The sequence below is a fragment of the Hypanus sabinus genome, chromosome 4 (genome assembly GCF_030144855.1).
Source record: "Hypanus sabinus isolate sHypSab1 chromosome 4, sHypSab1.hap1, whole genome shotgun sequence".
NCBI classification, from domain to species: Eukaryota; Metazoa; Chordata; class Chondrichthyes; order Myliobatiformes; family Dasyatidae; genus Hypanus; species Hypanus sabinus.
Window position 1 is genome coordinate 23,082,283 of NC_082709.1, and position 12,747 is coordinate 23,095,029.

Sequence of the window (12,747 nt, forward strand, 5' to 3'; positions counted from 1 at the left end):
CCAGGTTAAGACTGTAGTGTTAATTTTAACTCAATATTATTGCTACAATTAGTTGAATGTTAAATTAGAACATACTTAGGTGAAACAAAAGAAATAATTATCTGAAATACAAGATTTAATGGATTCTGTTTTTAAACACACAATTATTTCTCACTGGCTATCCTGAACTTACTAGTGGATAAGTGAATGTTATGGTTTGAAATGTACTGTTTGAATGGGTTCTTACAAAACAAAAAATGAATGTTATTTTTATTTCATACTATTTTCATATTGTCACTTCATTTCCCCACTTACAGACTGGAAATATATTTCTGAATAATTGCTCTATATCTAACTCTGTGTAATCTGATTTTTCACTGTGTTAACTGGCTTGTGTATTTTTGCTGCCATTCCAAACCAAGCCAATCTCTGTTCTGTCTTTTTCTCCCACTTTTTATGTATGTTCTTATTTTGGTCTTGTAAAACAATCTTCTGTCATTAATACCGTCTTTTATTTCTACATTAAACTATCATCCGACCTTAAATCTGTTCTCTAAAATCTTAAGTAATCTTTTACTTTCTCCCTACGTATGGCAACAGCACCCAAATGTAGGGCTTCCTACACCCGATTCCACCTTTTTATCTCCTTTCTGTTCCTTGTTTGCTTTCAGGATATCGAGATAATAATTGCTGGGCTTTGAAACTTGAGTTTCCCTGGATTCATTTGTGTAAATACTTTGGCTGCAATTCAGATCAGAGCTCATCAATTCTATTGTCACTTTGCATCTTTTTCTTTCCCTCGTTCTAGAGCTCTATGTTTACACTTTCATTCCTCTTTGTTCCTTGCCAGGTTCTCTGGCTCTCCAAATGCCTCGTTCAACACAATTGTTACGCATGACCTTACTAGAATCCTAATAATTTGAGTGCCTCATAGATAAACTGCAGCTTGGTCCTTCCTTGGCATCTTTTAAATTGCCTATTATTTATTTCTACTTCCTTATCAGCAGTAGACCCAACTGCCCCACCTATTTTATCACCCCGTGCCCCTGTTCAGGAATAATCTTGCCAACTTCCTCACTTTCCAGCTTTTCTTCCATGTGTTGACCTTGTGGACCTTGTGTCTTACCTCAAGGTTGTCTATTCATTTATGAACATACCATTTACTTCCCATAACCTTCCAGTAGGTGAATTTGAGGGCAATTGAGCTGCGAAGTGACAATTCCTTCTAAATCCAGCCTTACTACATCTTTCATTTCTTGCCTAGTCTCTATTGTTTACGTGCTGATTTGGCTCTTATTAGTTAATCAGATCATGGCCTGCCCTCTTACATTCTTTGCTCTTATTCCTACAGAGCATTATCCTATTTCACACCCTTGCATCTCATTAAAAATCCTCATTCTTTGCTATCCACCCAAATTTTTCCAAAATGTTGTATGACTTCTTCCTCTGGAACTTCAACTCCTTTGACATAACTCCTGTTCAAATCTCCCTTCACCTCTTACACCCACAATAAACTCTCCACCTCACACACAAATATTTCCTTGATTTTGCCAAACAACCTATCTTCTCCTATTGCCTCACAGAGAAATAAGGCTCTGCTACACAAATCCATCACTCTGTGTTCCTGTCCTTCCCATCCTAATCTTACTTTCCTTTGTGCCACCCTTGTTAACCTGAACATGCACTTACAAACTCACGGCTTTGCACTCTTTAGCCCTTTATCCACCGCTATATATTTGCAGGTAAGTCTCTTCAACATTACCCTTACCATCAGCTATAATATTCTAATCACCTTCATGTCCATCACACTCTCATGCCCAACTCACGCACCAAAGATGACCTTTATCCGTGCTCTTAAATTCCAGAGATGCTATCTTCAGTGGAGATGATGGATTCTAGTTCGGGTATTCACTGACAGACATGTCTAGTCCATGTAAAGAACCAGAAATTATATTGCTATCTGGCAGAAGTGTTCACTTCTTGAAATGCAAAATCAATCCCCAGCTTCTTTTTAACTATTTCAAACAAGCCTTAACACTATTAATAAGACATTCAGCACTGGATGAACAGAAGATTCCTGATACTAAATATTAGGAAGATTAAAGCCATTGTCTTTGGGTTCCCGTCACAAACTTCATTCCCAGCATTTGATTCTGTCTTCCGTCACAACAATCTTCTACATAAACAGACTGTGCAGATCCATATTATCACACCATTATTAGTAGCAAATTCTTCCACTTATGAAACATTATGAAACTAGCTGAACTCTACATAGTCAGCACCTCAGGGTTTATTTAATAACTGTTGACCAGATCCCCAGCGTCCACCCTCTGTAAACTTTAAATTATCAAAAATTGTGCTAGCACTGCCTTTATTTCCTCATCTACAATTACTTCCATTTGAGCAATGCTTTAATTTTAAAATATGTCATTTCTGCTTTCAAGTTCCTCCAAGGTCTTACTTCTGCCTGTCACAGTAACTTAATCCAAACCTACAATTCTTTGAAATATCTGGTGTCCTCCAGTCTAATCTTACTGTTCTCCCTAGTATTTTATTATGTCCCCACTGTTGTCTGCTGTGCTTTCAGTTGCCTAGACCCTAAACAGCACTTCACTCTCTAAACCTTTCTTGCACTTAACCTCTCTTTTCTTCATTTAGATGTTCCTTAAAACCTACCTCTTTGATCAAGCTTTTGATCATTTGTCCTAATATCTTCTAATGTGGCTCGGTGTCAAATTTTGTTTGATAATATTCCTTGAACGTTGTGAAGTTCCTTAGGATGGTTTACTACATTAAAGGTGCTATATAAATGCAAGGTGTGTTGTTCCATCTTCACTAGGGTGTACAATGACTTCACATGCCTGGTCAAAAGGGTTACAGAGGAAACATCCATTTTAAATAATATCAAACCTGATTTTTAAAAGGGAGAAGAGGTACACCAGAGAGAAAAATATATATATAAACCATCCTCCAGTGGTGAAGGCGATAAATATAACCTTTCAACTAATTTTGATTTGTTGGAAAGGCTATAATGTTTGAGCATGGTTTGGAATATCAGTAATAATCATGAATACGGTGTTTTGTATTGATGCTCAGGGTTGACATTAAGGGTGACATACTCTAGGAGAAGAAATATCGAACAAAACTAAACTTTTATAATTTAACACTGAAGTCCCATGGCACATTATGTGATTTTATGAGACTTTCCAATTATATAAAAAGTAACATTTACACTTTTTGTTTTCAGACTATTACATAAACAAATAAATTTAGAATATCAGATTATGTTTATCATTTGCTATTTATCTTTTACAATTAAGTATATATTTGGAATTAACAGCAATATATTGAAAATAAGATAACTAGTATGAATACAAAAACCTGAAGAATATTTGTGAATTTATTATTGTCACAACTAAAATTATCTTTTACCTTTCCTGGTTTGAAAGCAAAATCCATTTTTCATCGCTGCACTGTTACAAATTGAAAGTTCCACCAAAGTAAATCTATCATATTACCTACCAGGTGAAAAGATGCCATCACCATCCCCGTTAGGCCAACCAATGATCTCTCGCATTTTCTTCAGTGTAATTTGTTCCATGAGGACAAACACTGGTGCTATTTCATATGTGAACCTGTGAGATAAGTATCACATAAAATAACTCTTCTGAACAATCTTCTCATTTTTAATCACAGTGCCTTTAATGAAAGATTGTGCCATTCATTTATGACAAATAAATCAAAATTATTCCCAGGTCCAGATATTTGGAAGACAATGAAATACTGTCTTCTGTATGTAAAATATAGTCATATCTGCCACTTATCCAGTGCAATTCAATTAATTTTATTTTAAAGAAAGGTCCTATGCCATGATATATCACTTGTAAACATGTCATTGTAAATGATGTGGAATGCCCGTTATTTGAACTCACACAGACAGTCCACCGAACAGAATAAATATAGACAAGCAGCCAGCAAAGATAATTAAAAATATTGAACTGGGTTGCAAAGTCCAAAAGCAATTATTCACATAAAATTATCCAGGTGATGATCCCCCAAGGACAATTTTGTTCTGTAATACAAGACAGTCAATAAATGGCAAATGTAATTATAAATGATGATTTCCCACAACTGAAGAGTGAAAAAAGTCAGCCTTTATGTTAAACTCACAGCAAATGTAAATGGAAAATGCAGCCCATACAATGGCAAAATAACCTGATCAGACTTTAGTCTAACTTGTCTAAAGAATGGAATACCAGATGATTTAAGGAACAGTAACACGAGCCAACATTACCTTGTGTATATCAGCCACTTACATCGGTATTGCCTCATTAACACAATATAATATTCCAAATTGGTTAAAATGTGGACTGGAAGCCAAGCAATAGAAAATGGAGACCAAAAGCGCAGTCAAAATGTAGGCTTTAAAGACGCTTTGAATGACCTTTCATCAGATCTGATCTCATCAACATAGAACTTTGCTTCCTCTCCACATTGCAGCCTGACTTGCTGAGTATTTCTGTTATTATATATTTTTTTAATTTCAGATTTCCAATAAGCACAGTAATTTGTTTTGTATAGATAGGGATTTCCAAGATTAGAATAGAGTCAAGTGATCAAAGGTCTTGTGAAGGGAGGATGGAATGCATTAGGAATCAGTGACAAAAGATTTGAGGATATTATTTGGGTAAGGTTTCTGTAGGAAAGAACATGTTCATACATGACTTGGAAATGAATATGACAATATTAATTGCAGTGCATAGGGGGATGAAGCAGCAGAGTGGATCAACATGGATACTGTGGGATAAAATGGGGGTAGCAGTATTAGGAATGAGATGCAGAATTTCAAAAACAATGAGAAGGATATTGGCAACAAATTAAGAGTTAATATTTCTGCGAATAAGATGATGACTGCGGTGAAGTTGGAAAATTGGGGGCCAAGGGTAAACTATGTGGTTGTATTAATGGATAGAATGTGGGGTTTGAAACAGGGCTATGGGACGGTAATGTCTGTTACAAGCAAAGTTTGCATTCTGGTTTGGAATGAATTCAGGGCAAGAGTGAGAATTCTGAATAGGGTAGATTTAGTCTTCTTGTTGTTTACCTGGAGAAAGATCAGGCTCATCCATAACTTTATTTGCTGAGCAAGGAATCTGACAGCACATAGAGTGTTGCAGAGTTGAGTGTCGAGGAAGTGAGATAATGGTGGGTGTTGCAGCATACAGAAATTGATGGATACCAACAGATAATGTCTCCAAGTTGCAACTTCTCTATTGGCAACTATGTGGGGATAAAAAGAGGAACTTTAAAATAAAGTGAGCTGCATTTTCTTCTAAGGGAAGACGAAAATTATCACCACTCATGACAAACTGCATTGCCCCTCCCATAGGTTTCAACCTCCGGCAGGCTTGCAACAGGCCTGTGTGCTTGGACAAGCACATTATCATTCTGTTACAAAATCGGCCCGTTTCTCTTCCCCTTCTGCCAAGTCCAGAACCATCAAGCTACCATCAATAGGATTATTTGACAACTTTGTTGAGACTCATTGAGGTCTTATTCCAGCCCAGTGGAAAGCTATACATTCTACAGTATGTTTCTGGAAGTGGGGTGTTGAAGTAAGTAATTTAGTGTTCTCTTTAACTGCCGGGAGAGCAAGGCTCTGTGGACACACGAAGCTATCAGAAACAAAATTCCAATGTGGTTCCACTTCACTCAGAATCAGATTCGAATCACTCTTCAAAAGAGTACTTGCTTAGTTAGCCACTAGACACCACCGTGGACACTGATCGCCGGTTGCCCGCGGCAGCTCAAATGAAATCCCTGCGCCTTCCCTGCCCTCCACTGCTCTCCCACCCCACCCACCCCCTTCAACCCTGGAATCACAAGTAACACGAATCAGTTTCAAATATCAATGCTGAATTGTTTTTCATTTATCACCTGGTATCTACGCCCTAGCTCGGGTCAACCCTTCCTACAATGTTTAAATTATTCCGAGTGTTGAAACTTTAACGTTTATTTCGGAGTGAGTCACGTGGGACTTCGTTTTGTGATACAAACTGGAAGTAAAAGAAAGGTAGAATTAAGTGCACTCCTGAACTTACATATTGGTATTAGCTGTTGATGTAAGCCATTCTCCGGCCAAGCCGATAATATCAAGACCAGAAGAAAGCTGGTTGAAGAACCGAGGATGTCCTGTGGGGATTCAAATTAAAATGTTAAGGTGCTGAAAACAGTCTCATCCTTTCGCCTAATGTTCTATTATTTGCTACATATTTATAGATTGATATTCATGCTCACAAACACTTGGGTAACATTCCACGTAAACTGATCAGTAACTACATCAACAAATCAAGACAGACTATCAAATTGATCTAGATATAGATCGTCAAGCGGAGAAGCACTTGTTCTAAAAATGCGACGAAGTAGGTTAATATAAATTGCGCGAGTGTAAAATATTTATTTCTGCTCCAAGTCTTCTAACGCGTTAATTTAACAACTGTCCCTTAATTTCACCTTTGTAAGTTCCTCTAAAAATAGTGGGTTAGAATATAAAACACGCAGAATGTATCTTTTGGTGGCTATCGGAGCCCCTCTCTTCACTAATCGGATAAATTGGTTTCGTTCATTGATGTGGTATCTTCTTCGCTCTGGAGCTGATGTCAATTGTATGGGTAAGTATTCTCACTTAAACCGACTACAAAGCTTTTTGTCCGGGTCGTCTGTTATTACCGATACGTGGCTTTGTGCAGACTGAAAACATAAGATCTGCTTTGAAAATATAATGTTAGTACAACACAATACAGAGGCAAAACAATATTAATTACGGTTTGGATGATTCTTCTCGGGGTAAATCATTTCAAATTGAGACACCGGGGACTGCAGGTACTGGAATCTGCAGCAACACACTATCTGCTAGAACTCAGCGGGTCGAGCAGCATCCGCGGGCCCCAAACCCGCATCAGTCTGCAGGGTGTGAAGTGCAGGATCTCGGCCCGAAACGTCGACTATTTCTTTCCTCCCACCAATGCTGCTTGAACCATAGCCTTCTTCCGGTAAACTGTCGACCGTCGAAATCACTCGGCAGCACGCGCGGAAATGCCGGCGGAACTCAGCGGCCCGGACAGCAACTGTGGAAAAGAGTGAACAGTCGACGTTTCGGGCCGAGACCCTTCTGCAGGAGCTGAGTTCCTTCAGCATTTTGTGTGTGTTGCTTTGAATTTCCAGGGTCTGCAGGTTTTCTCATGTCTGTGTTTCCAAATACTTGATCGCCTACAGGTAGAGTGGAATTAAAGGACAGCAAAACACGTTAATCGCCTAGGGCCAGTCACTATTCAGAAAAAGCTGTGGTCCAAAACGGACCTTTACTTTTAATGGACCAAGCTTCACCGGTTGGGTCGCAGTGCTCGATGACAGCCTGGATAAAGGCGGCTGCTCAGTACTGATTTCAAGAAGCCGTACTGAGATACTCGGGCACTTAAAAATCCTAATTGACAGTCGCTATCGTTGAGAAATATTCACGATACGACACTCGCTGACAAATTCTGGTTTTACGACCTGTCCCTAATTGCCCTTGAGAAGATGTTAGTGCGCCGCTTTCCCTAATCCTGCAATAACGGTACACTGAATGGCTTGCTATTCGGAAGGGCAGCTCAGAGCCAGGAGACTGGAGTCACATGGAGGGCCAAGGAACTCGAGGACGGCACATTTCCTTCCCTGAAGGACAGCATGGATGTCCAGTTTTTATAACAACTTTCTGTTCGTGATGATCTTTTGGTGACTAGATTTGTTTTGAGACTCAGGTTATTTCACTAAGAAAATTTAAATTCCACAGCAGCTGGGTGTGACGCTACTCGAGTAATATGACTATTGCATTCAGCAAGTCATCTCCCACGAAAGCAGCTGTGCCATTCTTGGTCACGCTTAATGTCAACTTTTTAATTAAGAGTTTATCAACGGTGTGTTCATTTCACAGCATCAGGTAAAAGGATAGGAGCTGTGGGTGATAATTCTTCAGCAATAAAATAGGGCACAGAAAATCAAACCTGGACTCTGTCCGTCAGCTGAATTTTCCCGGCATGACTCGCACTTCCATGTCAACGACTCAAGGCACAATGAAGCAAATGTAGTTTAAAATGTAGTTATTTATCAGAAATGGGTTTTAATTAAATTAATTAGCTTTTATAAGCACTATAATCAATGATCTGCGTGATTAGTATTTGCCATTTAAAAAGCAAATATTCACTAGGAGAATTATGCTGTTTCCTGTGGCATAAAAATCGCTGGTTAAAAATTGAATGATTAATTTGAATAATTTTTCGGTCAGTTTCACCTCAGGTGTAAAATGTAATTTTTAATTTTAGAATAGAATATTTACAAACGGGAGCAAGTGCTACAGCTCGATAATGACATCATTGAAACAAATCACATTGGATCCTTAAAAATATGGGTGGGTATATTTGAAAGTGCATCCTTGGGCATGATCTAATTCGACCAATTCCACTGATATATATTGAGTAGGACAACTGCCGTCGCTTCGTGGTAATTTTACCGCAGGTGCTAATGTGTGTCGTGGACATGACTGCACAATTTACAGGAGAGGATTCTGGTCTTTGACGTGATTTGCTCACAGTTTGAAACAAGCTGACTGGCTTTATACTATAAAACTGATGAACTAGGGAGGTGATTTACTTATGGCTCAGCCTAGTGAAGAACACCAAATGTGTTTTTTTTACACACTCGATCATTTGAAAATGCTGAATTACAGAATGGAAACGGGCGTCGACGGGAGATCGACAGGCACAATTTTTAAAAGGGTGCTTGTAATGTAGGACAGGATGTGAACAGATCCTTTCTGTCGCTATTTTTGAATGACAATGGTGAAATATAAAAAGCGTAGAGACGACGCAAATAATTTACTGCATATGGCTCCGTTTTGCATCAATGCATTGTGCAAATTGATATTGTTCTCTTTGTATGTTTTTTGCGACCAACGAGAAGTTTAACGTTATATTGTTTTTAACCTGGTCACCCCGTTTGAAGGCAGCAGACAACACCTGAGACTCAACGTGCTGCTTTGCTGGGTTTTTGAGGGGGCGGTGATGTTCGATGGGACAGCGAACTCATTTGTCATTTAGTGGCAATCACAATAGAATTCCTTATTCGAGCCATGGTTGGATCAGATAAGGAATGTTAGCTCCAAAACTCACAATTCCGGTGATCCATTTAATATCCCATCCAGTCCGAATTTCACTTTTGTCCAAATACAACTATGGACATTGAAAACGGAAGTATTTGTGGAGACCGTATGTAGCAAATCATCATGGCTGTTGACAGAATTTCTTTTTAAAAATGTGCATTATCTTCCAGGCGCTGTTCAGAAGCTCAGTGTAGTCACAATGGATCCACGTCGCGTCACGATCAGTCAGACCGTTGACTGCGCTTAGTTAATTACAACGTGATGAGTCTCGGAATAAGTAGGGTGTAACTATACGGATTTATGTCAGTGGCAATCACTGAACTACTCACATCCTTACCAAAGCAAAGCAACCCAATTTGCTGAGAGAGGGGGAGATATGCCTCGGTTAAGAAAACAGCCTACAGCTGAGATAAACTAGCCAAAAGGCGCGTGTGGTTGGGCGGAAGAGGGAAACGTCCTCCTTCGGAACAATTTTGACTAATTACAATAAAAATACTTGATTTTTTTCCCGTCTCATTGCAACAAACGACCTATAAAAAATGAAAACTAAGATAATCTCAGTCTTTATTGAGAGACAGAGCAGAGCATATCTTCCGCACTTCTGGCGGTACTGCCCAGCAACCCTCCGATTAATCCTAGCCTAATCATGGGAAAATATACAATGACCAATTAATCTACGAACCAGTAGGTCTTTGGACTGTGTGAGGAAGCCAGAACACCCGATGAAATCCACGAGGTCACGGGGAGAACGCACAGGCAGCGGCGGGAATTGAACGACAGTCGCTGGTACTGTAAAGCGTTGTGCTAACCCTACGCTATTCATGCAAAGAAAATGTTACTCAGATTGCCAAGTGAAACAGCATATCCATCTATATCACATGACATAAAGCTTCATTTGCGTCAATTTAAGGATTGTAGACAAGAAACACTTCTCATATCACACGATATTCATCCTTTTGACAGTTGTGGGCGGACAGAATTATCACACTAATGCAGCAAGTCTTTGTTTCGTTTCCCGAAGGCGGAAATATGCCAAGATCATCTATAATCGACTAGAATCTAGAATAGATCATTACACACCTACACAGTCTTACTCTCCTCGGCATAACAAACACGCACGAAAAAAAAGCTATTGGACAACAATGTCGGAGAAACAGAATTTCATGACTACTTTGCTCAGTGGCAAAACCAGAAGAGTGGAAATGTCCTGTTTTTACTCAAAGTGGTTAATTTAAGACAAACTATGGGAAAATATTAATTGCCTTTGCCTTGAAGGACACTGAGGTTTACCTGTCCTGACACCATATTTAAGCGTGTCCCTGCAGTCGACCAGTATCTGTTCAAGAGATTCAGGGTTGTCCGACAGCTCTAGGTTAAAACCTTCTATCCCCTCCAAGAGTTGGTGTGGATGGTGGAAGTCCAGAACTTTTGTGGACCTATCGAAAGTTTTCTTTATATAGTTGAGAAGGATATCAACCACTTCCAGAAGGAACTGTGTAGTTTGCTCTTCCCCATTTTTGGCTGGCAACAAGTCTGGAAAATAATTCATCGTACAAACGTCACCTTTATTACAACATAGATAAAGAACATGGAATAAAGATCAACGATAAATGCGGCGGTATTTTACATAACAGGGCATTCGAAAACGATGCTTACACATTCACCCAATGGATCACAGGCATTATTTTACAAAATGCATCATAATCAGTCAAATAATACATAATCAATAAACATAAGCTTAAAAATCCCAAAAGGCCCCTTGATTTAAAAGTTGTAACATTCTCTGAAAACAGGCTAAATAACGGGAGCTCGTTATAAAAACCCTGCTATATATGTGATTTGCTCCAAGATCTGAACGGTGTATTTCCAGTGCCTATGATTGTGTTTGAGGCTAAACCCGCTTATCTCCCGAGCAATAAATTACCTCTGGCGTAGAGATTGGAGAAGTCAGTTTCCGTGCGCCTGAATATCGAGCCCCTATCGCCGTTTTCACTGGAGTTCAGGTTCTTGGAGGACTGCCGATCCTTCAGTGAACTTACCGCCCTGCTTTTCTCCTCGATGCTGTTCGTCCTTTGCAGAAATCCTACATCATTACGAGAAAGATCTGTTAGTGATTGCAATTTCCCCCTCCCAAACATACTGTACGAGTCTTGTCTCGTTTTAGGGTAATTATTGCAAGATGTTGAGTGGTAAATAGGGAGATGCTGCTTGTTAGACCTCCACTGTAACCCCCAACAGATAATTTATATGGAATATTTGCCCGTAGGAGGCTGAGGTCACGATGTCGTCAGCACAAAACCGACCATGCGAAAACAAATACTCGTCGTATAATGCAGTGGCAAATTCTCGTTAAGTAAACCCGATATAATAGACGGCTAGAAGCAGCCACTAGAGCAGAGTCTGAAAGAGCCTCCGGCCAAACTTTCCAGTTTGTCAAAGTGAGAGGAACGATGATGAATGAAGGCACCCCGCATCGTGCTCACCATCTTCGGGTTTGAATCCCATCCAGTCGAGATTCCTTTCTCAATACCTTCTTTATACCACTCCACCTAAAATAACCTATGTATCAGCATGTGAATTTAGATCTAAAACTCTCCGTAGCTCGTTAATATTGTTGTTAGTTGAGAGCGAAAAAAAAAGAATTCGATTTTGGCTCCACCCAGATTTGAAGTTATTCAGCCTGGGCGAAAGGGTTATACTTTGACAATGATTTACATTGGAATAAAACTGCTTCAAATGTAAGCAATTTCAAGCATTGTCAGAACGATGGGAAAAGGTTGCACTAAATGTGAAAGATCGGCTCCACATACGCTCGTCTACTTTAGCTCTAGGGCTTGATTGCAATCAGACTTGCTGAAACGGAATGAAATCCCCAAATCTGAAACAACAGAATACTGCTGTGGCTCAGCCCCGCGCTCCGAGCTACCGGCTCAACAACAAAAAAAACACTCGAATTTTAATCTTTGGCCATTAAGCTAAAGTGGAATTTTTATATGAAATGTTCAGAACAGATCGATTCAGGAGTAGGGAGAAATTGAATAAATTTCTTCCGTGCTTGCCTTCTATGCATGCAGGTGATGGTGTTCTTGATATAATTGCAAATTTTTCAGTATTCACATGTAATTCAAAATCTGTACATTTCGCAGGCCTATTCATTAATTCTAACAGTAATTGCTCTTCCGCCAGCTGTCTGTGAAAATGGTCACACGAAACACAACTCGTCTGCCGTTAAAGTGCCAGCTATTATTAACCTAACACGACGTAACTAACCCGACAAGAACCAATGCTGCTCTTCATTATTTATCCAGGCTAGACTGCTTTTATGTTGTAATTTCGGGAGTTTGTGCTCGCTGGCCGCGCTATCTCAGAAAACAGCGAGGTGACGAATAAGCGTTTAATAAGTTCCCCATTAATCTGTTCCCCGGAGGAAGGCGGTGCCTGGGTAGATAAGGGTGATGAATCCAGAGAAAAAAGGGACTGCAAATCCACGATACCAAATCACACCTTCTAATTTCTTCTCAACAATAAGTTTTATTTTTTGGCGTTCCAAACGGTGGTATATTTGATCGATT

The 12,747-nt window shown here is 39.5% G+C and overlaps 1 protein-coding gene across 7 annotated transcripts in view; it reads right to left on the reverse strand.

Annotated features, from left to right (window-relative positions):
* Positions 1 to 12,747, reverse strand: part of gad1a (glutamate decarboxylase 1a) — a 56,450-nt gene that overhangs the window by 29,066 nt on the left and 14,637 nt on the right. For 4 of the 7 annotated variants that reach the window (XM_059966593.1, XM_059966591.1, XM_059966592.1 and 1 more), the window contains 4 exons: positions 11,100 to 11,258; positions 10,466 to 10,708; positions 6,081 to 6,171; positions 3,502 to 3,614 (listed from right to left, as the gene is read on the reverse strand). In XM_059966593.1, the coding sequence (XP_059822576.1) occupies positions 3,502 to 3,614; positions 6,081 to 6,171; positions 10,466 to 10,708; positions 11,100 to 11,258 (606 nt within the window). Of the gene's footprint in view, positions 1 to 1,774; positions 1,904 to 2,655; positions 2,841 to 3,501; positions 3,615 to 5,179; positions 5,260 to 6,080; positions 6,172 to 10,465; positions 10,709 to 11,099; positions 11,259 to 12,747 lie in introns of those variants that run through there. The other 3 variants (XR_009511582.1, XR_009511581.1, XM_059966595.1) reach the window with 3 other exon arrangements.